At 31.3% G+C, this 24,821-nt stretch overlaps 2 protein-coding genes across 14 annotated transcripts in view; one reads left to right on the forward strand and one right to left on the reverse strand.

Moving 5' to 3' along the window:
* The first annotated feature begins 91 nt into the window (after nucleotides 1-91).
* wrapper (immunoglobulin domain-containing protein wrapper) lies at nucleotides 92-6,388 on the forward strand. 2 transcript variants are annotated; one of them, XM_088201823.1, is made up of 12 exons: nucleotides 92-170; nucleotides 1,050-1,256; nucleotides 3,164-3,321; nucleotides 3,524-3,581; nucleotides 3,650-3,771; nucleotides 3,835-3,976; nucleotides 4,050-4,322; nucleotides 4,388-4,492; nucleotides 4,560-4,676; nucleotides 5,856-5,937; nucleotides 6,005-6,057; nucleotides 6,119-6,388. In XM_088201823.1, the coding sequence occupies exons 2-12, from the start codon at nucleotides 1,082-1,084 to the stop codon at nucleotides 6,343-6,345; spliced, it is 1,512 nt and encodes a 503-aa protein (XP_088057949.1). In that variant the 5' UTR covers nucleotides 92-170; nucleotides 1,050-1,081; the 3' UTR covers nucleotides 6,346-6,388. The 2 variants fall into 2 exon arrangements, with proteins under 2 accessions (XP_088057949.1, XP_088057950.1); XM_088201824.1 differs by having other exon boundaries at nucleotides 95-170; nucleotides 1,033-1,256.
* A 35-nt stretch (nucleotides 6,389-6,423) lies between these two features.
* LOC148227589 (hemicentin-1-like) overlaps nucleotides 6,424-24,821 on the reverse strand; it is a 52,206-nt gene continuing 33,808 nt past the window's right edge. Inside the window, exons 3-27 of one of the 12 annotated variants that reach the window (XM_088201810.1) lie at nucleotides 21,424-21,586; nucleotides 21,217-21,362; nucleotides 19,413-19,580; nucleotides 19,185-19,343; nucleotides 18,946-19,115; nucleotides 18,718-18,871; nucleotides 18,349-18,645; nucleotides 17,710-17,901; nucleotides 17,500-17,646; nucleotides 17,320-17,428; nucleotides 17,023-17,180; nucleotides 16,734-16,954; nucleotides 16,535-16,664; nucleotides 16,389-16,473; nucleotides 16,001-16,212; nucleotides 15,846-15,928; nucleotides 14,685-14,871; nucleotides 14,477-14,614; nucleotides 14,320-14,353; nucleotides 13,284-14,128; nucleotides 12,974-13,138; nucleotides 12,758-12,849; nucleotides 9,291-10,769; nucleotides 8,576-9,202; nucleotides 6,424-7,609 (exon numbers count right to left, since the gene is read on the reverse strand). In XM_088201810.1, the coding sequence (XP_088057936.1) occupies nucleotides 8,591-9,202; nucleotides 9,291-10,769; nucleotides 12,758-12,849; nucleotides 12,974-13,138; nucleotides 13,284-14,128; nucleotides 14,320-14,353; nucleotides 14,477-14,614; nucleotides 14,685-14,871; nucleotides 15,846-15,928; nucleotides 16,001-16,212; nucleotides 16,389-16,473; nucleotides 16,535-16,664; nucleotides 16,734-16,954; nucleotides 17,023-17,180; nucleotides 17,320-17,428; nucleotides 17,500-17,646; nucleotides 17,710-17,901; nucleotides 18,349-18,645; nucleotides 18,718-18,871; nucleotides 18,946-19,115; nucleotides 19,185-19,343; nucleotides 19,413-19,580; nucleotides 21,217-21,362; nucleotides 21,424-21,586 (6,146 nt within the window). In that variant the 3' untranslated portion in view covers nucleotides 6,424-7,609; nucleotides 8,576-8,590. The remainder of the gene's footprint in view (nucleotides 7,610-8,575; nucleotides 9,203-9,290; nucleotides 10,770-12,757; nucleotides 12,850-12,973; nucleotides 13,139-13,283; nucleotides 14,129-14,319; nucleotides 14,354-14,476; nucleotides 14,615-14,684; nucleotides 14,872-15,845; nucleotides 15,929-16,000; nucleotides 16,213-16,388; nucleotides 16,474-16,534; nucleotides 16,665-16,733; nucleotides 16,955-17,022; nucleotides 17,181-17,319; nucleotides 17,429-17,499; nucleotides 17,647-17,709; nucleotides 17,902-18,348; nucleotides 18,646-18,717; nucleotides 18,872-18,945; nucleotides 19,116-19,184; nucleotides 19,344-19,412; nucleotides 19,581-21,216; nucleotides 21,363-21,423; nucleotides 21,587-24,821) is intronic. The other 11 variants (XM_088201814.1, XM_088201816.1, XM_088201817.1 and 8 more) reach the window with 11 other exon arrangements.

Below are 24,821 nucleotides of genomic sequence, written 5' to 3' on the forward strand. Positions count from 1 at the left end.
ATTTATCAAATGGATAATAGCAGAAAAACGTGTTCAAAGCTCTGCCTCTATTATGTATTTTGGTCCAAGTTTGATTCTTCCTATGGAAGAAGACAGTGTCGTTCGAGACTCGCGACTAAGTGGTTGTGCTACTCAGTTACCCACCCGAGAAGAATTATCATAACATTCGCGTATATATTTTTATTATAAAACATGCTAATAATAAACTACGATCACCTTTAAAAATATTATAAAAATCTAACTTAATTAAAATAATTAGTTTATAATTATAATAAATACAAACAAACCACTGACGTGCTAATGGCGGTTGAGTTGCTTTAGAACGTAACGAGATTTGGATTGATATTTGATGAGAAAAAGATTAATCCAATATATTTTTTGTTAATGTTCTTCATGTGAGGTCCAAATGTACAGCAATGTATTTTTTTAGTTTTAACTTCAAAAAGTTTAAGTTAAATATTATAAATGTTTATATTTAAATGGTAATTTATGTTAATTTATATTTGTTTGTTATATGTTTTAATCTATGATTTTAAAAAGTGTCCCTAGGTATTTTATACGTTTAATTTAATTATTTGTCTACAACGAATAAACGTGTGAGGTACTCGAATATCACAAACACTATTGTGTGACCCCTATAAAAATCTAAGTGAATAACAATGGTGGTGGTTAGCGATGTAATTTATTACTTATCTTCCTCCATTGTCACAAACCTATGGGCCAATAATCTGTTTCGTCTCTTTGTGCGATAATTTATCAGTCAATCTTTCACAGATGGAACGATATCGTACACACACATACATACCTACCCGTATCGACAATTTTTAACGACCGTGAAAATATACAAAGCTTATTATAATAAGCATTATAAGAGGGCGTCCGGTTCGGATGTTCGATTAATCCGAGGGATTTTTAAAAGTCACGGATGCGACAAGGGTTTGTGCTGTTCGACACGATTCCATTTGTGTAATTGGCACAATAAAACGCAACCCTCCATAATCTCCAACAATCTAATGAAATATAAAATAAAAGTGTTATGATTTGTGCAGCGATTGAGTTATGTGATTAGCAATAACATTCTATGGCGAAGATTAGCAAACTCTGGACATTGTTTTCAATATTGTTCATACACAATGGATATTTTCACAACTGTGTGCAATGTGATGGCGAAGTTAAAGACTTTAAAAGTGTTCCTACGACTGTGAAGACGTTCGAGAATGATACGGTGCTATTGCCCTGCTATTTGGAAAACGCAGGTATTTAATTATGATAAATATGAAGTAGTCAAATTATACATTGATATGACGTGTCAAGATTTTAAGTGTCTTCAGACAGCTGTCAGACCTGATGATTCAGGATGTTCGCCAAATTTAATTGACAATTAACTCGACGGTCATTATTATACGAGTGCTTACGTTATTTATAGCTTTCATTAATTGACAAATTGACGAAAGAACGGCGAGAGTGACGTTTTTCGCGAGAAATGTACGTTTTGAATTTACCGCCGGGCATTTGCCGTTTGCCGATTTTTAATATGACAGTAGCCTAAGCTCCATTATTTTTGACCATAATTTGAGAATTAAAATAAATTCGAATTACCCTTGTTTACAAATGAAATATTTTATAATAAATGTTAAAAGTTTTCTACAATATTTAAAAAAATAAATTATTTAATAAAAATTAAATACAGATAATTACAATTTAACTTGATTTACACTATACATATTTAAATAAAAAATGTTACATAGGATTTTATCAAAACTATTAGGAGAAATAGCGAGAGAAATAATTTAAAGAATAAATATTAATTTACTACTAAAGTGTAAAATATATTTTTAAGTAGTATTGAATTAATTATCGCAAATTATTTGGTAATGTATACATACATAGGTTATTGTATGTCCCAAGTCAAACGATGAAATTACTTTTGTTTAACTTCTCCTCTCTAGGAGAAGTCGTCTTTTTTTTTCACCTTAACATGGGAAGGCCTTCTTATTGTGGCTCGAAGGATTTTAAATAAACTTAATACGTAAGCTCGCCACCGCTTCCACGCAGCACGGGGCCCAGTAGTACCTGGACGATCAGTGGAGGTTTCCCGCCAAATAACTTTTGGTCACAACGATTTTTATAATTGGCATGAAGCAAATATATTTTTTAATATCAATATATATAAGATAATACATATATGCTATAACATTATTATACGATTTATTTACAAAAAATGTTATGGGATACGAATAGTTTGCATCGCGATTGTACATACAAACGAATTTGGCATTTCTGGTGGTAGAATTTTTATAATATCTAGTCTAAACTTATTTTGCTTGTATTATTATTTTTATATGTATGTATTAACATACTCTAAAGTCTAAAGACTGGCGATTTTTAGTAATTAATCTGAAATATTTCCCCCAAAGAGATATTATTAGAGTAATAAAGAGATTATTAAAATAATCCTTCCGTCCAGTTCGTTTCAAAAATCAGAGATATTAATAATAAAACATAAATAATTGAAAGTGACGTTCGAGCGGCGATAGATTTTGTATGGTGTTGAGTATGCTCGATTTTGTTATGCGGAGCGCGTGTCACTTAAGCAATTTATTGGTGATTTGCTTTCTGTATTCGTTCAGCGTCGGCTCTATTGTCTGAAATCCCAGCGAAGCGAAGTACTCCTTGTTTTTGGAAAAGATTCATAGAAATGTTTAAAGAAAAATAATTCTTTATAGGAGGGAGCACTGCTTGTATCCGTATTCATATCCTACTGTCTTTTTGTTATGGTATTTTCGACGTATTGTATATTTAATGAAAGTGAGCAATTGCGTCCCTTATTCTTAGCCGTCGTGGCCAGAACGTCAGTACTCGAAAACGCTCCCTTACACGATCCATCCAGTTTCTCAACGAGCTTGCATAAAGATGTTTTCGTTCATTGCTATGAGGAGCTGGAACAATTTATATAGTACGGTGTGCGTCACAAAAAATCGAAATATTTATTATTATTTTATAATTAATGTGAATTTTATTAATAATGTATGTATGTACATGAAATGCTACATACATATTTTGTATAAAGACCATTATGGCGCATTGGTGAAATCCGTAAAATCATGATGTTCAGATTTGTAATAAATAAATATGTATCTACACTGTATATTTTCAATTTTAGGGACTGATTATCAAGTAAAATGGCTAAAAGACAAGAAAGTGATCGTGGACAGTTCAGACGACGACGTAATGCCTCCGCCTCGTGTGAGAACCTACTCAAATCACAGCCTCCAAGTATCCAACGTGCAACCGACAGACACCGGAGAATATATTTGTGAGGTTCATGTCAATTTCATTTTTTTTTAATTCCTATTGAACAAAGCTTACCAATCTATATAATTTAACAATTGTAGGCTATCCCGTTTAATTAAAAGGGTTAATTAATTAATTGAGTATAACTGCAAATTTTACCGAAGTCGACTTAAACGCAATTAGCTCTTTGTAACTTGTAGGCCTATATAAAATTTATCGTTGTTAACAGGTCGTCAGAGCTGAGCCTTGGTCTAACATTCGACAAGTACACGCCATAGAAGTTTTATGTGTGTATTCTTATATAATAGCAGTCTTAGCAAATATATTTTTATTTACATATATTTTATTATTACAGATCCACCTTCAGTGATTTCAATACCAGAAGTGGGTATCGTTGAAGTAAAAATTGGTGATGAAGTAGACATAGCATGTAAAGCAAATGGAGTGCCTCAACCAATTATAACGTGGATTAGTAGAGTAAGTTCTATTTAACTTGTATGTATTTACTGCAAATTGTTAATAAATTATATTCATATTCAGGGAGAACCATTAGAACTGATCGATAATAGATCTCGATTAAAATTCAAAGCTACAAACCGAAATTTAGCAGGTCATTATGAATGCATTGCAAATAACGGAGTCGGTGAACCAGCTCGGTCTAGTATCCAAGTTATAATAATGCGTAAGGATTATATTGTAAATCTTTAATATGTGCATTATATTCATCTTAATGTATATATTTAAATATGTATCAGATCCACCCGAGGTCGAAACGGACACACAATGGATTCATACTTCTATTGGATTAAGGTCTCAACTTCAGTGCCGTGTGACTGCAAGTCCATCGGCAAAGGTTCACTGGTTTCACGGACATAATCCTGTAGTATTGAGCTCTCGTATAATCACTCACTTAAAAGGAGATTCACATTATTTAGTGTTTCGCACTGTGAGAGTGCAAGATTTAGGCGTGTACACGTGTAAAGCTGAAAATAGGATTGGAATGGCGGAAGTCAGGATGCATTTGAGTGGTAAATAGCTTATATTATTAGTTAAATGATTAAATAATGTATGCTGTAATATTATTTGTGCTTAGGAGTGGCAAACATAGCTGTTTTTAAATCAGATCCATTAAAAAATAAACCTACGCAGACTTCGTTCACGTTCATATGGCAAGTTGATAGTTACTCGCCAATTATAGGTAACTACATATTTGTAATACTTTTTTCTATAGAAAACATAATAAAATATAAATTAATTGCTTGTAGAATATACTTTGTGGTTTAGACCATATAAACCAAAACCTACTCCTGCTGATGGTGTTTTCATTAAAGAAAAAGACGACACGTGGATGAAACTTACTATACCAGGAGAACACAATGATGGTAAATTATTTATATTATTAACTAGTATCGTATTCATTTTAAAATGTATTGTAAATTACCAAAAATATGTTATTACAATATTTGTTATTAATTATTATTATTTATTAATTTATTTAGCTAATATAGCTGATTGTTTATAATGTTGACCAATAAGAGAGCGCAAAAAACAATTATCCCTTCTCAGAAGTTAAAAATCCACGCCAAAAGCAATAAAATCGTGCCGTCGCCGTCGCAGTGGAAATGCTCGTAGCCGAGTGTTCCCACTGCGACGGCGCTGACACGATTTTATTGACTTCTGAGAAATTATAATTGTTTTTGCGCCCTCCTATTGACCAAAATTCGGTTTAAATATACTTTGATCAATATTCTCATATCAGTAAGAATTGCTATCATATTTTTAAAACAGACAAACTATGGACTAATGTGCGAGATGCGAAGTTTGTCTGTACAATTTCTTCCGTTTATTTTCCCCTGAGAGATGAGTTGGCTTAGTTTGAATTTAAAACATGACCTAATGAAAGTTTTAAAGCTATAATTACTTTTAGAACTTTCGTTAGGTTAGGTTTGGGTTTGAACAGCAAATGGACGTTTTGTAAATATTAAATTAAATTTCATTGAATTTTTAGAGCAGTATATAATTTCATCATCATCAGTTAAATTATATTTTTGCTAGTATAAATATATATATATATATATCTACTGATGAAAATGTATTTGGACTTCACTAGTGAAAATATAACTACATTAAAAAAATAGACATTCACTGTAAAATGTATACATCGCATGTAAAGAAATAACGATAAGTATGTAAATGTATATATTACTACATATGAAAAAGTTGAAATCATATAATTTTACTAGCATCTGCCAGATAAACTATATTTCCACTAGTGAAAATGTATTCAGATATGATTTCACAGAAATTACATATTTAAAAAAATATTTTCGGGTTTTTTAAAAAATGTTTTATTTAGATTTTCTTAAAAGAGTAACCCGAGTATTTCTGGTTTAGAATCACGGAAGTCATTTCACCTTTTTTTTAAATGAGGTGGGAGGGGGACAAAAGTTGGCTAGTCAGTGGTATTTTTTTTAATATTTCGATTTTATTAAGATTCATAGTATTTCATTAAATGACATGCATTTTTCTGGCCAAATTCAAGAATTTATTTAAAATTTTAGGACCACTGCATTCAGCGAGCTACGTTCTTCACGGACTAAGACCGTCAACAGTTTATGAAGCTTTAGTCGTATCTAGAAACAAGTAAATATATTACAAATTTTGTACATATATAATATTATTATGTATTTTTAAATCATATTTTCTTTAGGTTTGGTTGGAGTAAGCCATCACAAGTATTACACTTTGCTACTATTAGTGCAGGTATATTTAATAATCATATAATTTTAGTATTAAGGTTCTCATTGAATGACGTATATTTTAGCTACTCACGAGCCGAAGACTACGGAAGAAACAATACATATACCAATCATTGAAAATGTTCCAGATGACGGATACAGTAAAAATGGAACGATGATCTATTCCACTCCCGGTGAGATCCTAGATAACCTTATATCGTCTGAATCTTCTCAAAATAGTGGAAGTTTATTATCGAGTTCCATTAAATTATTACTAATTATTATGTGTGTAAATTTAGTTGTTAGAATGTAAAAATATTTATATATTTAATAAATAGTATAGGTGAAGGTGTTAATTTCATTTTAATTATTACTCAAAGTAAAAGAAAACTCAATATCAAAATGACAATTTATTGAAGTATCAGCATTCCTGATATATACAAATGATAATAATAAATTCTATAAACTTTACCCTAATAAGGTATAAATATAGATCTTTGGGCCATGCAACTAATACCTTATTGACAATTCTACAATAATAAATTGTTTACAGATATACGCAATTCATTATAATTTTCATATGCTTTCTATATCATTTTTGTTTATATACACATTTACTTATTCAAGAGCATAATTTATTCATTTACAATAATAAAATAACATAAATAATCAGTTTTATACATATAAAAATTGTTTTATTTAGTATCACATTACATTCTTATACATTAAAATAAAGTGAAAGAGATTTTATTTACGGTGAAGAGGTAGGTGTATACTTTTGGCATTCAAATTTTTTCATAGTGTAGATCAATTCCTTAATACTTAACATGTAGTATTCGAAGTAGATTAATTTAATAAAAGTTTTGCCTTACAATCAGGGCTAGAATTAAAAAAACAAACAAAACGTTTGATAGTTTTAAAAACATGAAATATAAAATTTCTATATTAATATATTGTATGTATAAACATAAGTTTGTTATTTAATTTTGAAATGCTATGATTCATTCCGAGCCCCAAAATTAATATAATACATGGAAAAAACTTATAAACTTAATGACTATTTTATAAATTAGACATTAGTTATTTAATAAATAACACTTTTAAAACTACACAGTTAAAATAAAGCTGGTTTAAAATACATCAAATTATGAAATAAGTACATCCATGTAATATTTCCATTGTTATAAAACTAAATTAATGACAAAATAATATTTATCACAATATTGCATTACGACGTATCAACGCAGATACATTTCGTATAAAATATAATCATTTCCATATACAAAAATAAATAAAGCTTGTGTTATTGTAGTAGTAAAAGCTCTCATTTATGTAATATATTAACGACACACTTTTAATTAGAGTAAAAGTCACTTTCATGAACACTGGGTGTTTCTTTTATTACTTAAAATTTGAAATAATCAGTCGTCGTCCTTTCGTTCTGACTCCATCTTTTGTTGTTCTTTGACCTTTTTCATGCGTGCATATATGGACGCGTTTTTGTAATCGATTGGACCATAATCTTTGAGATCTGCGTCAGCATAAATCAGTTGATCGTTGATATCTGGTCGAAACGGCTGTAAAATATATATAAATACATCAATAAGTAACATTTTAATGCACGTAATATTAATATCATATCCATTGAAAATTATAAGTAAAACATCATTTAATAAAATCTAATCATGAATATTTAACTGCTCGAAAATATTGTTGTATTTTATAAAATTAGACAGATTTTATTATTTAGGTCTACTATAAATTAAATAAAATATTTATTATATCAATCGAGACTAAGATCCGAGCATTCTATACATATGCGTTCCTTATATTAATGACACCACAATATGTTGATATTGAATGATCTAGTTTAAGATGTTGTAAGGTTTTATTTAAATCGGTTTACCTAAAGCCTTCTTAAAATATTGTCTTACAACAGTCAGCAACTATTAGGGTATTAAACAGAGAAATCAATAAAAAACTATACTCAATAACAATTTTTTAATTTTTGTCACAAAGATACAAGAGCACTTTGTATATAAAATTACACTCAGTTATCAGTAGTTATATTAGTTTTTTTCTTATAAAGATTCATTTTTTTAGATATAATTGCTTTTATTTGTAACAAAATTTTGCTCTTAATATATTAAGAAATCAATTTAATTATATTTATGTATATTAGTGATTATGAAACACTATGTATTCATATAAATCAGTTTTTAAAGGAAGAAAGGGTGAAATTTTCAGTAAAAAAAATACTAATTATTTGCGTTTTTGGAGTAATATAGATAATATAACTCTGTAATTAGCTTTTTTGCTAATATCTACACGTTTTATACATAGTTATTCTACATGTAAAACAAGTTATCTAATCTTTATGGCAAACATATTGTTGTAGTGTTATTGTAGTATAAATGAAAGAAGCTCATGCAAAATTGAAGTATTTCAATTGCAAGTTTATAAATCTCACGCTTAGAACATTTCAAAGGCAAGCGTCAAGATATGTGTAACGTAATGTATTGTTAAAATAAAGCAGATCTTACCTTAAGCTATGTTAATTATAATTCTACCTCTTCAAATTTGATTGTGGCATATTCTGTTCTTTGCTTTTTCTTTGCGTCCGTCTTACTAGTGTCTTTCTGGGTTCCCTGTTCATTTGTACACATGTCAGATATTGAACTATTATCATTATTCTCCAGATCTAAGTCAGCGTAAACTATCCTCTTTTGTGTGGTTAGTTTGTTATTGTCATCTTTTGGCACGTATTTATGACGGTTCAGCGAATTCAATGTGTACGTGTTGACGACCGGTTTCTTCTTAAGGACGTTATTGTTATCCCTCTTTAAAAGGTCATGCAACTTCTCGAATGATTCTCTGTGCTTGGGGTCTATTTGTACAAGAGGCTTTCTTTTATCTATCCACGTCTTACGACTATCGCAATAATTATTAACTTTAGATATATGAGGCTTATATATTAACGGTCCTAATTGCTCGTTAGTATCATAATTATTATTATTATTTTTAGTCTCTTCTAGTGAGCGTATGGGTTGAAAGTAACAAAAGCTGTGGTGTTTTTGCAGGACTGTGTGATTAGTTTTCCGCGGCGGCGGGTCAGACGGATAGGTTTGGTTAAGCTTGCTTTTAAACTCTTGCTGATGATTATTTACATTCTGGAAGAGATGAGATTGATTTTAATACATTCAGACACTAAAGTGAAATTCTACAATGAAGTTGTTTCTAAAATTTTGACTAATGTACCTGTCGGAGATTCAACTCTCTAATTTTTGCCTTTACAAGGGATCCGTCCTGTAAATCACTCGATCCTTTATAGTGCTGCAATAACTCTGAAGATATCCCTTTACCACTCAAAGAACTCTGACTTCTTTTCAAATGCGTTTTAGGGACTGGCTTATCAGTCAAATTAGGAATTTGTAATGGAACGTTCGGCGGTTTGATCAACATGTTTTGCTTTGGAATTACTTTACCGACTTTACTTTTATTCTGATAGACATTATCAGTAAATAATCTTTTTGGAACGCCTTTATTATGAGCTTCATATCCTTTGAATATCATATCGTTCATATTTGCATTGATAATATACGGTTTTACTTTCGGAGTAGCGTTAACGATACTAGGCATTATCTTTACCAACTCCGTCTTCAACTTTTTCTGTTGCAACTCTTCGTTTAGATTATTATCTTCTTTTGAGAATGAAGAATTCCTAGATGGAGTCCTACTGCTTATGATTTTGCCTTTGTTGATCACTTCTTCATTTTTATTATTATTCTTTGGTCCGCCTTCGACTGTATCAAAAAGTTTTCCGCTTTTACTAGTCCGCTTAGGAAACGTAGACGAATTAGAGCCAGCATCATAAATTTTAGCCATATCTACTACACTATCGTTTTTAAACGTTCTTGGCAACGTTTTAGGTATACCTAAAGTTTGAGTCAACTCAATATTGTTTGGAATTTTACAAACAGTATTGATCGATTGATTTATATTGCACGGATCCGATTTTGATAACATAATCTGAGATGATACGTTAGCATATATATGAATATCTCTTTTAGGTTTCGGTATCGCTTTCTGCGGAGACGATTTATTCGATCGAGGAGCTGGAGTTGGCGTTTTACTATCAGAAATAGCTGAAGTATTGCTCATATTTAAAGAGCTATTCTCATGTATTTGTATAGAATCTGTGAGATTTTGGAATGCCATACTATTAATGCTATTGTTGACATTACTTTGCGACGTAAACAAATGCGGTTGAGATGAAAATGGATAATTGGCGTAAATCACTTCTTTGCTCCTCGCATTCTGATTCTTATTGACTATTATATAGTCTATTCGTTGTTTGCTCGGATAAAAACGGTCCAGTTTACGTTTTCGTACAACTTTCATAGAACTAAATTTTGGTTCGGCTCTTTTTAACTTTTCTCTCTTCATGTTTAAAGAGTAATACTTTTGATCGTTGACTTTTAATTGATTGCGATTCTGATTGACTAGATTAGATAAAGACAGATGTTGATTCATATATATTTGGTTTGATGTAGCATTGAAATTTTGAGTCTTCGACGTTAGAGCGTTGGGATTATGTGAGAACGGAGCGCACGATAATATTCTAGGCGTGAACGATGGATTGCTCTCCAATTGTTTCGCAATAATGGCTTCTGGCGATTTGGAATTGTTTTGAGTAATCAACGCTCTGACTACGCGAGGTTGTATTATTTGTATAGGCTTTATAATTATTGTTTTTATTTGATAATTTCACATTTTTTTGTAGTGATTATGAGATCAATTGTTAGTATTATGAGAATATATACACAATTAATGTTGGCGATGAAAACCATGCAGATGTACATGAAAATAAAAAAAATGGTAACAAAGCATTAGCAAAACAACAAAAACAAATTAATAAAAAAACACGTCAAGCATTAAATGTACATTAAATAATATATAAACAACCTTGGTCTATTCAAGGTAGTGAAATTAAAAAATGTTATATAATATATGTGGTTAATATGATGACAAATTGCCTACATTGTATATTAAAGATATTGAAATCTATAAAATGTAGACACTATCATATTTCAGTTATCCTACATAGAAGAGGCTTTATTAAGTATACACATTGGACGGTCTGTATTTGTACCATACATATTAGCAGAGAGGTAGTCCGAAGGGACAAGCTTGTAATAAAATAAAAATGGAACTACCTGAAATCCAATTGACTAGAAAAACAACCGAAATGTAATTGATCAAAGGGCTAAACAAAGTCGGATATAAAAGGCCTGTTACCGTAAACAAAGGAACAGATCGAAGAATATTAAATAAGACATCTAAAAATCAGAAATTAGAAATCACGTCGGCGAATTAGAAAGTCGGCGAATGGAGAAGTCAGAGACCGATCCAGAGTCAGCTGATCTCGACTTTCAACTTGATTTGTTGAAATACGCAGAGCTAAGACATAACAAGTAACAATCAGCTGGCTTCATCCTCTAAGTTACATGGTTACACTTTGAGCGTTGACTCGATTCGGGATCTCAACCTGTTGACCTTCAATATGAGCACGTACTGATACGCCGACGCAAATGGATGAGTACTGAAAAACCAGAGTCGACGCAAGTGAACCATAGAGAATCCGGACATGAAGCAGATTTGTTATCAACACAAGGAGAAATCTTCAATAATGTTAGAAATGACAAGTAATAGTGGTTTAATGAAATTATTGTATAATTTTTACACACAGGCTTGTCATAACATAGTATACAACAAATATTATGTACAAATAGCGTCTTATTTTTATAAAAGTTAAAATCTATTTTTTAAATCTAGACAAAACGCTGTTCTAAAATATGTAAAAAATACCCTCTTGTGTGTTATTTCTTTTTTATTTTGATTTACACACATCTAAGTAGTCGATAAAAATCTAAGAAACCCATAACGTCTCCAGTACATGACGAGATATTTTGTCTTTGAAAATTGTTTTTGTGGGTTTTAAGATGAGATATCGGTGGCATCGCGGAGATCAAAAATCACTGTTTTTATTTAAGTAAATATTAATATGTATTGAACGACATTAAATCACCATGGCAACGATAACACTTTTCAAATAGAGGCGTTTTCAGAAAGTTGGATTTTTTTGTTTTATGATCTGATGAAGTATGACAGAAATTGAGCGCGGGCGCGACGGATTTGACCCATATTTTAATGGCAAAAAATTAAATGGTCAGAATTTAAATCAGCTTTGGGTCAGAATAAAAATCAAATCTTGGTTAGAATTTTATCTCGCTTGCACCTAAACTATTAGACAGGTTAGGTACGAGCGAGCGGTAGCGAATGAGCGTTGGTTAGAACATTGAACACCCAGGGACGCCATTTGGGGTTGACCTATGTAATATAAATTTTGACCACAACTATACTAAAATTCTGAGCAGAAAAGTATGAGCCTATTTTGATGTTGTTCACGAGAAACTAAAATAATGTTTCCCGTTGATTCAATTTTTTAAAAATAAAAATCAAAGAATAATAAGTGTTGTTAAAGTCAAAAAAGTTTGTCTTATCAAATTATTCATATAGACCACATATATTATGATAAAGCTTTCATGACGCATTGGGGTAACCTATCAAGTCATGATTTAAAATAAATATAAACGTGTAAAGTCCCAAATTGTATTAATTATTTTATTAAAGTACTGATTATTTTTTCGTATCACTATATATACCTTATTAGGAGCTTGTTGTAAACCATGGAATGGTAGATTTTCATAAGCACCAGGATTATCAACGCCATTTTCCCCACCACCTTTAACTGGCACTGAAAAACATAAAAGTCTTAATTTAATATCAAGCAATTGAATACACGTGTTTTACTGAAAATGATTCATAATAGTTTTAAAATGGTTCATGAAAGTCTTTTTCTGCACATTTGATATACTAACCTTCTCCGGGTTTCTTTCTTTTTCTTGAGCTCGAACTAGATCTAGATTGATTAGACGAATTGGCATCTTCATCATTATCAATATTATTATTATTAGTCTGATTTAGTTGGGAATCATTTTTAATATTGTTATCGTTCGGTTTGGGGGGTCTCCTAAACGTTACAGCTAAAACACAAAAAAACGCAAAAAAGCACATGCATATTAAAAATAATCACAGTGTGATATATGATTTCAGTGAATAGAGTAAAACAAATTTGTAATGAAGTAGTAAAATTGAAGTGTGAAAAATATATAGTGTATTTTATTCTACCTCCTTCCGAAGATAAGATTACTGGATTTTGAAATATGGATTTCAATCCCTTTCCTTTCACATTTTCATCTTTCAACACAAATCCAGAAAGGGTTAACGCCATTTTGTTAGATTTGGATCGGTGGGATCCCGTCAATTCTTTCTTTTCGTCCTCCTTATTTGACTTGCCGATGCTCATTAACAAATCCATCTTTTTGAAAATCCTAGTAAAAGCAGATTTACTGCTCGTTGAATCCTTCATTATATTCTGGCACTTTGTCAAATCTATTTTATTCATTTCAGTGGCTTCGTTGGCCGTTTGCGGCTCAACTTCACTCTCTTTAGCAATCTCATCATCTTGAGATCTAACGTTATTTCTACTTGCATTCTTAGGACTCAATGAATGACTCGAATTGACATGAACTAAAACACCAGGTTTTAAAGGCCATTTATTTATAGTGAGACCTTGAGTTTCATTTTGTTTCTGACTTTCAACGTTATCTTCTGATTCATTGTTATTGTTTTTATATTTGTTCTTTTCTAATGTATCACTCTTTTCATTTGCATTTGTTAATTTTGTATCGCCTTGTATTTGAGTTAAATTAGTACTAGAAATAGCCTTTTGCTTCGCTATTAAACTCGCTTGGTAGCTAGCTTCTAGAAGGCTTAAATCGGCTTGGAGGCGTCCATTGTTTTGTGCATTCACCGCTAACGGATTTCTGTTTTGAGGAGTGATTGCTCTACTCTGCGATGATACTAGTCTGGATTTGTCTGAGAATTGAACTGGTGATGTGGATACATGTGTTTTTGATATTCCCTGTGATACAATTGCTTCAACGATGGACGCTTCATTAGGTATTGTCGAACTAAATATGAAATAATATAATGATGTATGAATATAATGCACAAGCAAACTACACAAACTATCAAACATGCACCTGAGCATATGATATCAAAATAAAATAATATGTATTATTCAACAAAATATAAAAGCGTATAATATAATAATATATAATAAATATTGTTATAATGATACATAATTTATCTCTAAACAAACCTTTCAAGTTCATCATTTGGTGTTGGAGAATGATCTGTATAATTCCACAGGCGTTTAGTTTTGTTAGAAATGATGCATGTATGGGAGAAACAAACATTATTTAATCATGCAGATTATGTATAACTTAAAAGCATATTATTTCTTAATCTTTACTTACACTTTGAAGCTGCTCTTCTCTTTCGACAAATGCACAATATTATCAAACACAGAATAATCACAAGGATTAATAATAATCCTATTCCTGCAGCTACTAATAAAGCTGTTCTACTCCACCACTTCCACCACGGAAGCACGCCTAAGTTAATTACATGAAATTTAATATAAAAATCTTTTTTGTTATGATAATAATATTATAAAATGATTACCTTCAATTTTCAACGTGCAAGGAGTAGATATTCCTACTGTATTATTCGCTGTGCATACAAATGTACGAGGGCTTTCATCGGCAAAAAATATTTGATCTAACTTTAAGATGCTCTGATAATCTCTGTAAATGATTGCATCTTCTGCAATTGTGTCGTTCTCGTCTTGCATTAACCAATAAAAATTAACCTAAAAATTAAATAATCATTTCTTATAGCATATACTACCTAAAAATAATCAATGGAAAGTTAACCTAACCGACAATAAATCATGTGTGTGAAAGCAATATTGTTAACACCTAATCAATTATTATAAAAATTAGCCTGTCTCACAAAAAAGTCATGAATCATGAATGGAACACACTAGTGATAAGAGATATAAGACAAATTTTTAAATTAAGTACTACATAAAAATAATGATGCACCAATAAATGTAAAAGTTAATGAAATAAATATCTTATATCAAGAAGAAATAATTCCAATTGCAGCATGTTCATTTTACTTAATTGCCAAAATTAAGCTATTAAATTAACTGATTATAATTAAATTACCACAGCACAAATATTCCTTTTTTTATGCTGATTAAGAATTTGGATCCATTAAAACTATGCAATGGACACACATATATACACGAATGGCACATTTAAAGGTAAAAATGTAGTTATTTCTAGAATCTCGTTGATTTATATGTGTCTGTTCTTTTCAAGAGAGTCAAATTCTCAAATTCCCTTAACTTTCCCATGACAATAAATAAACTAGAAGGGCAGCCGATCAATGTGGCAGGATTTGAGTGAGATTTGAATGCGTCTCTCATGGCCATTTTGATGTTGCACCTATATGTGCCGTCATATAAAAAATAAATGTAGATGTATTTGATATAAGTAAGAACAAAATACGGGCGAAGCCAGGTATGCCTTTATACATATAATATATATTAGTGTTGAGAGTGACATTATCACACCATTTTGAAATAAAAACAGGGATAGTAAACTATTGTTATTGATTTTTTTATACATTATTTTTACGACTTTTCAATTATTTTAGTTAAAATATGATTTAATACATAAAATTAAAGAAACCACAAGAACAATAGATATCCCATTCATTTATAGAAATATATTTTTATAATTTTGTGCTACTATTTTAAAATTATTTAATACTTACATCTACAGGTTTTGCAGTTGCTGTGCACAATAAAACTTTTTCATCATCAATCTCTGTCTGCGTAAGAGAACATTCAGGCTTATCTAAAATAAATAATCATTATAAAATATTTAAATATTAATACATTGAAAAATTATTGTATGTATTTTCCTTACATTTTACATTTAAATATGTAATAACTCTCGACTTTCCATGTGTGTTATACGCTTCACATACTATATCTCCGTTTGCTGTACGTTTAACGCCAGATTTTAACTTAAGCGTATGTTCGTTACTCAATATTTCAACAGAATCCATATTAATATCTTCATCTATATTGTGAGTTGAATTAATGCGGTACCATCTAAATTTTGGAGCCGGTTTTGCTCTGAAACATACATACATATATTATAATGATGTTCTATATATTTGATAATATAATATAATCAGTAGTGATTAGTGGTAAAAACATTCTATGAGTAATGTTTTGCTTTATTTAAAGGTATTGTAACTCCGTATATTTTTAAACCAATCGCCACTGAATATATAACTATTAATTTTTACTTTGCAGTGCAAATGATCTTCTCGGGTATGTTGTTTTCTTCAACCGACACTACTTTATTTGATACCGTCATGTTTTCAGGTGGAACTTAAATGATAAGAACATTTTTAATTGACTTATTATTAGCATTGATTATGATATAACTCACATTGAACTTCAAACGTTGTTGAAGAACTTATGGAAGGACCGACGCCGTTATCTAGCACCAAACAGGCATAAACAGCATTATCAGATAGACGATTCATAACTTGATCTGGCCAGTTGGTCAGATTGAAGATCTAGAATAAAAGCATGATTAATTTTAAAACATTCTCAGGTGTAATATATAATAGTAGTAACTGACATACCAATTCTGATTGCCGTGATTCAAATGTCATTAATTCTTCGTCAGGTTCCATTTCTGTATTCACTATTGTGTATAAATCGGTAGATTTTATAAGTTCTCCGTTTTTAGTCCAATTAATCTCACATATAGGGGAGCATTCTACTTGGCAAGTTAGAATGACTTCCGATGCATTGAAGATCATTTCAGTAGTCGGAGGTAAATTGGTGATAAAGGATGGTGGAGCTGAATTAAAATACACGAGTATTACAATATCAAAACGTTTATTGATGTTAGCTTGTTTCATATATTACCCAAGACATTTATGGAAACTATGGCTGGTTTTCCGGCGCCAGCTTCGTTCACAGCTCTGCAACTGAAGTTTGTCTCTGTTTCTAACGTAACTGGATCGATCAACCATTCGGCTGTAACTATGTCTGTTATTAATTGATTTCCCCTGTGCCATTGGAATCTAAGAAAATAAGTTTATAACAATGTATTTAATGTGGTTATCTCATTGTAATGAATGGTATATCATATATAAAATAGATTCGTGCACGTGTATTGTTCACAAGTGTAAATTAACTGACATAATGTTTCCCCTTTTTTACCTTGTAGCTCTAGGTCTTCCGTAATCCACCACAGAACAAAATAATTTAACCAACTTCCCTTTGATGACGTTTTGTGGAGAATACACTAACTGTGCCGGACCCGGTTCATCTTAGAATAAAAAAATAATTAATACAACTAATTCATTAGCATTATAAAAATGCTTAATGTTTTATACTTACAATATACAATCAATTCTGTATCGTTACTTATGGGCCCCCAACCAGCAGCTGTCTTGGCTTGACATGAATACATTCCTTGAAAGAATCTTGAAACTTCTTCAAGTAGCAGATGATCTGGCTCAATATCGCACATGTCATTAGCAGCATCTATTAATGGGTTTATTATATAATTTTTTACATGTAAAAGTCATATTATTGTATATTTCTTACTTAATTCATAATCAGTATCATTACTGCAATCGGGCAACTGCTTTAAAAGTTCTCCGTCTAAGAACCAATTGATTACTAAGAGAGGTGTTGGATTTATCTCTTCAGTCAATATACATTTCATTGTAACATTTTGTTTGGAATTTTCAATAATCGGGAGATCAAAATCCGTAATCAATTCTACTTCACGTACATCTGAAAGTGAAGTAATATATCAAAAAATAAGCCCATAGAATTAAAATTATTATCAAATATAAATACAATACGATATATTTTTGATATGGCAGCACTAAATCATACTTTCCTAGAAAAAATTGCAACTAAACTTCACAACATATACATTTACTTTTTAAAACTCATTCGTTAATCAATTTGATATATCAAATTACATCACCTATTGTAAATTTCGAATGGCGTAGTAAATTAAAATAAAAAAATTAAACATTTTATATAGTGCTTAGAAGCAAAATTAAAATTAAAATTTAATTCAATTCGATACTAGATTTTATTAGTGCAGCTATTGTATCATTTACTTTAAATATATAAACATGGTTTACAGTTAAATATAAATATATTTTAAAATCTGTATTAGATTTAGTTTAGATTAATATCATAATTATATGCTTTCATTAAAAATCTTACATTGTACATCCACTGCTACGTAGTTACTACTATTAGAACTGCCAACGGAATTTTCTAGTTTACAATGATAGTTTCCAATGTCGTATCTTGACGTATTTTTGATAAGTAAAGATTGCTGTTTTAGATCACCGCCTTCGTAATGCTCATGATCTAGTTCAATATCTATGTATTTGTCATCTTTGATCCACACAACACTCATGAGCTTCTTGGGATTCGCTTCGTATTCACAAAATATTAAGACATCTGACGTTTCATTGACGATTACGTTCTCAGGGGAGACTGTTACTTCAGGAGGAACTGATGAGAGAATCACTTTTTAGTATATATTCACAGAAATATGTATATTAAATAGAAATTAAGACAACACACAATGCACATCTAATACTTGTGAGGCGTTCAAATGAGAATCGTCATCTTCTTGAGGAAGACCTAATTGTTTAGCTACACAGTTAAAAGAGCGTCTGTTTTCCCATCTAGTAGCCCAAAACGATAATCTGGATACAGTGTTATATGTTCCATCACTCTACAATAATAAAACAGTGATAAAATCAATCAAAACCAATTATGAAAAGTTCTTATCTATCTTATTTACCGTACCTGTATTTCACTAGTGGTGAGTGTTTCTTCGGCTGGTACTAATTCAGTTTCATTCGTCCATATTATAACTGCTGGTGGTCTTGCACCTTTAGATAAACATTCAAGCGTAACTTTACTTCCTTGTACGACATGATGTTCAACGCCGGAAATTGTCAAATCGGTAGGCATCACTGTAATATATTTATAATCATAAATATGTCTCAAGTGTAGCATAATCAATTAAAATCACATAACATTACATATTAAATCTAAAACCAATTCGGTAGTCATGGGTTCAGTTAGCGCTTCTGATGTTCCAACACATTTCAACTGAACACCTTGAAGCTTTCGTTCGACGGGGAACGTCAATCTATTAATAGTTACAGTTTCTTCGTTCTCACCCGTTATTGATACATCACCTGCAGATTGATTCAAACATATATAATGAAATTTGAACAAAAAATATATAGTATTCTATGACGATTTACCAGGCATTTCATTTTCATCAAGCGTCCAAGTCAGCGTTGGAGCTGGTTTTCCACCAAGAGCTTTGCACTCAACGGTTAATTCACTTCCTTCTAATAAACCACCGAGAGGCGATTTAGGCCTTAATTCGTTGTCGTTAACATCAAACATTGATAAGGATTTAGGCTTTACTGAAAAATAATAAGAATTATTGATAAATTATATAATGGCTTAAAACTTGACTATAAAAAATGTTAATGTAATAAATTTATATGAATAATTAAATTATAAAGTATTTTAAAATCAGTTTTAGATTATATGATATGCATAGTAATTCTATAATTAAAAACTTAATGTTTCCATTTCATTAAGATTCATAGTATTTCATTAAATGATATGCGATTTTCTGTAGTAATATCCACGTCAAAAGCAATAAAATCGTGCTGTCGCCGTCGCAGTGAAAACTTCAGTTCATATTAAGACTTTTTGTAACAATATTACGACTTACAATAAGTGAGAATCGAATGAAGCATATCAAAACCGAATTTTGATTAATAGGAGAGCGCAAAAAACAATTATCACTTCTCAGAAGACTTTAAGTTTTGGTTTGAACAGCACATGGACGTTTCGCAACTGTCAAATTGAGTTTCATAGACATTTTAGAGCAGCATATAATTTCAGTAGTGCTTAACAGTTAAATTATATTTTAGTTAGTAGAAATATATGTCTATTGGTGAAAAAGTATTTTAGACTTCACTAGTGAAAATATAATTTCACTGAAAAATACACATTCATTGTAAAATTTATACATCGCATGTAAATAAATAAAGTTAACTATGCAAATGTATATATTACTACTTATGGAAAAGTTAAAATATTAGCACCTGTTAAATAAATTATATTTTCACTGATATAAATATATATACATATATCTACCGGTGAAAATGTATTTCGATATGATTTCACTGAAATGTCATATTTTAAAAAATATTTCGAGATTCGAGACTGTTTTTTAGATTTAGAAGGGATAACCCGAGAATTTCTGGTTTAGATTCATTTAAACTTTTTTAATATTCTAATTTTATTAAATATTAAAGTATTTAATTAAATGACATGCATTCTTCTGGGAAATTTCAAGGGGGGCAAATGCCCCACCTGCCCCTCTCCCCAAATGACGTCCCTGCGTCAGTTGACGTTGATGCAGGATTATCGTTTTATGTAAAGTTATTTCTGCTGTCATAGATTAATATGTTTTTTAAAGTAGAAAATCGCATATCGCCCCCTGAATATATGTGCCACGCAACATATAGCTGTGAAGTTGTTATATTAGCAGGATTGTCTCAGATTGCGCTTTGAATTTTCGATCTATGCGTCAGTTTAACAAGCTTTTCTTTCGAATTGGTTCCACGATAGCCTTCTTATTAACTTGAGAGCGACGATCACATTTAGATGATTTAGCGTTAAGGGTTGGAGAAAATTCTTGATGGCAAGGCATAATATGATCAGAATTTAATATATAGAATATCTACTTTTAATGAAAAATTTAATAATGAATTTAAAAGGTCACTAAATTTAATTTGTGTTCAAAATTTATATTATACTATTTTTATCAAATTGTATATAGCATGACCTGCTTTCATAGAAATTTGTACCTTTCGAACAATTTTCAGTTTCCCATTCTGTCAACAGCCACAAACCACTTGTCGACAATTTTCTGACACTTTTGTTGGTGTTTATATAACACGATTTTATTCGAATCATCCGATCGCTAAATTTTCTCTTTCGTGAGAAACCATTCATCGAACGACGTACAAAAATAAAACTTACATAATATCCTCAGATTCACAATGTGAACAGTTTTGCAATTGTCTATCGGCTCCATGTACGTCAGGTCGCATCTGTACAGTCCTTCATCTTCTACGTTTGAAGGCGAGATTTTCAACAAACTCGGAGTAGTCAGAGAGACGTACATTCTAAAAAGAAAAATATAATTAATAAGATTTTTATTCAAGGTAAAATTATAGCAAAGACTACCTGTTAGATGCTTTTCCTTCTGTTTTTGCTAAGCTGGCCGCTTCTGCAAGTACTGCTATCCTTTCTTCGTCTTTGTACCAGCGAACGGAATGAAGACGACCGCATCTTTCCAAAATTTTGCATTGTATATTCGCATCTTCGCCGGCTAGTACTGTTAGTTCGTCTGTAACAATATAATTGTGTATGAAAATATAGAACACATATTGTTGATAGATTTAAATTTAAGTTAATTGTCGGGACCACACTTAATAGTTGCGACTAAGACTGATTGCATTATTTTGACTATCCAAGAATAAAGTTTAACATCTCGTCGGCAATATACAAACGTGTGCTGAGAGGACATCCTTTAAACGTTTGAAAAGCACTTGCACTTGCATAATATGAACAGTTTGTGGCAATTCTTATGTTAGCAACACTGTAAATCAGACAGCTGTCAATAATCACACGTGTGCAAAGTGTCAAATGTTAGTTTGCAACAACACATTTACGAAATGGATCGTTTAACCACTGCTCAACGCGTTAAAATTGTTCAATTGTTCTACAGAAATAACAATTCTGTACGAACTGTGTATCCAAATTTACGAGAAGTTTATGTTCAATTTCATCGTCTCACTGATGGCAAAACTCGCAATGTAATGAAATAAATTTAAGATACTGGAAGGCCTATGTATCATCGTGGCGCCTGTTCGGCCAAGAATATTGCTGCTGTAAGCGAAAGTGTGAAATTGTCAATTCGTCGGCGTTCGTAAATTTTAGACTTTTCTTATGGTTCCCTTTGGCTCATTTTGTAGCTGGACTTGCACCTATATACGAATAAAATTAAGATAATACAAGAACTGAAGCCCAGATACCATGGACAGCAAAGAATTTATGCAGATTGGGTGTTAGAGCAATAGGAAGTCGATGCTGATTTTTTAAAGAAAATCTTCTTCTATGATGAGGCATATTGCTAACCTCTGGGTATGTTAATAGGCAAAATTGCCGCAAATAGGGCTTATGCCCAAAAAGTGACTGATGCGCATTGTGGTCAGGCGGCGTCATTGAGTCTTGCTATTTTGAAAACGATGAAGGTCGGACTGTATCAATCAATGATGAGCGCTATAGGCGCATGATAACCAATTATTTTTGACACGAAGTCGAAGATATTGATGTGGAAGATATGTGGTTCCAACAAGACGGCGAAACTTGGCTATATAGGGTGCAACGCTGGATGTTTTGCGTGAAAAGTTCTCACATTATTTCACGTTTTGGTGACGTCAACTGGCTGCCAAGATCATGCGATTTAACATCGTTGAATTTTTACTCCAACGTTTCGAGACAAACCCGAAACGTTGGAGCACCTAAAAACCAACATCCGCCAAGTTATAGCCGAGATACCGCCCGTACGAAATAGTCATCAAAAGATCGGTTACTGCAAACGGTCTAGAGGCGGCCATTTAATTAATATTATTTTTCATAATTATTGAAATACATCAAATGTTCGTTTGATAAAAAAAATCGAAGATATCCTTATATATTTTATTTAAAAAAAAAACTGAAGTTGGATTACTCTTTAAAACGGAATGCGCCGACAGATACCACAGACCCACATTTCACCGAAATTACACCATTGCTAATTCTAGTCGAGTTTTGAATCATCGTACGAAGATAGTATAACTAGTTATTTACTAGATTCATCGCATTGGCCAGACGATCAAGAATTGGAATCCGCCGGGAACTATAATACAATAAAAGTACACTTTAGTTAGAACTTGAATCTATCACCACTTCGCCTCCGACTTGGAATAAAGTGAGTTCAGTCGAACTCGCGCGAAGTGAAGCTACTCCGAGATAGAACGAGACTATCAGCTAAGCGATCACAGGAATAAATTTGTATTTTTGTTTTAAAAGTTAAAAAATATAATGCTTTATCAATCTCAAAATTTCGTTTGTGTCAGTTAACACATTTATTGCCTTGAGGTCTCTATATACATAGTATATTATAAATACTATATGAAATCTTAAGGGATTCTTTTTCAACAGAACATACGTATTTTCACATTTTGAAGTTTTACTCTAAACTTTATTCATTAATGAATTAAATAAATCTTTTTCACTGTCTGGAAATTAAGCAAGAGCCCTCTAGAGTACTAATGAGATCAGCTTATAACTAACAAGCCGCCGCCTTTTAATTAATATAATTTAAAGGTGTTAACTACAGCATTGACACCCAATCATTATCACGATCATTACCTCATTCCGTCTGTTCGACATTTCGTGTCGAGTTAACACGAAAGAAAATTCTTCCTCTGCGAGTTTAACGACTGGCTTTGTCTAATTTATTCACCCGTGGGAGAGACGATTCTATTGTCTCGTCTTTTTGCCGCACTCTGTACAATCGAAGAGGAATATTCACGGGATTTTTTTTATTTCGCCGCTCAAATCATAATAATAAATTCACAGCGCCGATTCTCTAGAGGATTTTCATGGAAAGGCAGAAACGGCGGAGTGTAAATTTATCCGAGTGGCCACGGAGATTGCAATTTCCGCTAGGTGAACGATTGTTCTGAACACGTCAATAAGTAATTATCAATATTCAGTCGGTACCGTTTTCGATTTGATGTCGGTTAGGTTCGAACGCAAAAACAAACATTTTTTACTGGAGGACAAAAATGTAACAGTATCGTGTAAGTTTTATTGAACGCAGGTTGTTTACCGCTGATGTACGTTATATGAATCCATTGTGCAATAATAAAACATATTTGTATTTGTGTTTCTTGTAAATTAGTCGCTGTAACATAGCATGCGTTAGCAGCGTTGTATAACAACACTTCAAGCAAATAGTTAATGTATGAAAAAGTACAATTTTAATTAATAATATTATTAGCATGTTTTTTCAATGATAAATTTCGATTCTGCTACGCAAATGGAACGTAGTTTGGCCTTAAAGTCTAGCCTTTACGGCTACAAATTATTAATAATTTAAAAAATAAAATAAAGACATATTGATAATATTATAGAAATAGTTATTAATAGTACATTATCCACTTTCTTCAAAAGTAATTAATAAAAATAAAAATATTCTACGAAAGCTCAATTCAAGCCCTATTTAGAGTTCATTGAAATTTACATAAAAGACGTTTGAGAATAAAGTACAATTGGAAAATCTTTCTGATATTAGCCATAAAATCAGTAAGATTTATTTTTGTAAAAATAAAAACTAAAAAAAGTATATATTAAATAAAAATTCGAGTGCCACTGCCGGGGCTCGAACCTACAACTTCAGAGTTACTAGTGTGAGATGTTACGGACTGCGCTTATGATTATATCAATTTATGAATAAAACTACTGCAGTTATTGGGTCTTCAAAAAATCGCATTAAGTACAAAAAACATAAAAAAAACTTTTCTTTTAATTTA

Source organism: Plectrocnemia conspersa, unplaced genomic scaffold (genome assembly GCF_051122295.1).
Source record: "Plectrocnemia conspersa isolate PC_06_02 unplaced genomic scaffold, ASM5112229v1 ptg000013l, whole genome shotgun sequence".
Lineage (NCBI taxonomy): Eukaryota > Metazoa > Arthropoda > Insecta > Trichoptera > Polycentropodidae > Plectrocnemia > Plectrocnemia conspersa.

What these genes read in the sequence shown, in the direction of transcription:
- wrapper (XM_088201823.1), top strand. Translation starts at nt 1,082, where the DNA reads ATGGCGAAGATTAGCAAACTCTGGACATTGTTTTCAATATTGTTCATA. An exon ending in ACACGCCATAGAAGTTTTAT is followed by an intron (nt 3,582 to 3,649) that starts GTGTGTATTCTT and finishes TTATTATTACAG; the next exon opens with ATCCACCTTCAGTGATTTCA. An exon ending in TTAGTCGTATCTAGAAACAA is followed by an intron (nt 5,938 to 6,004) that starts GTAAATATATTA and finishes TATTTTCTTTAG; the next exon opens with GTTTGGTTGGAGTAAGCCAT.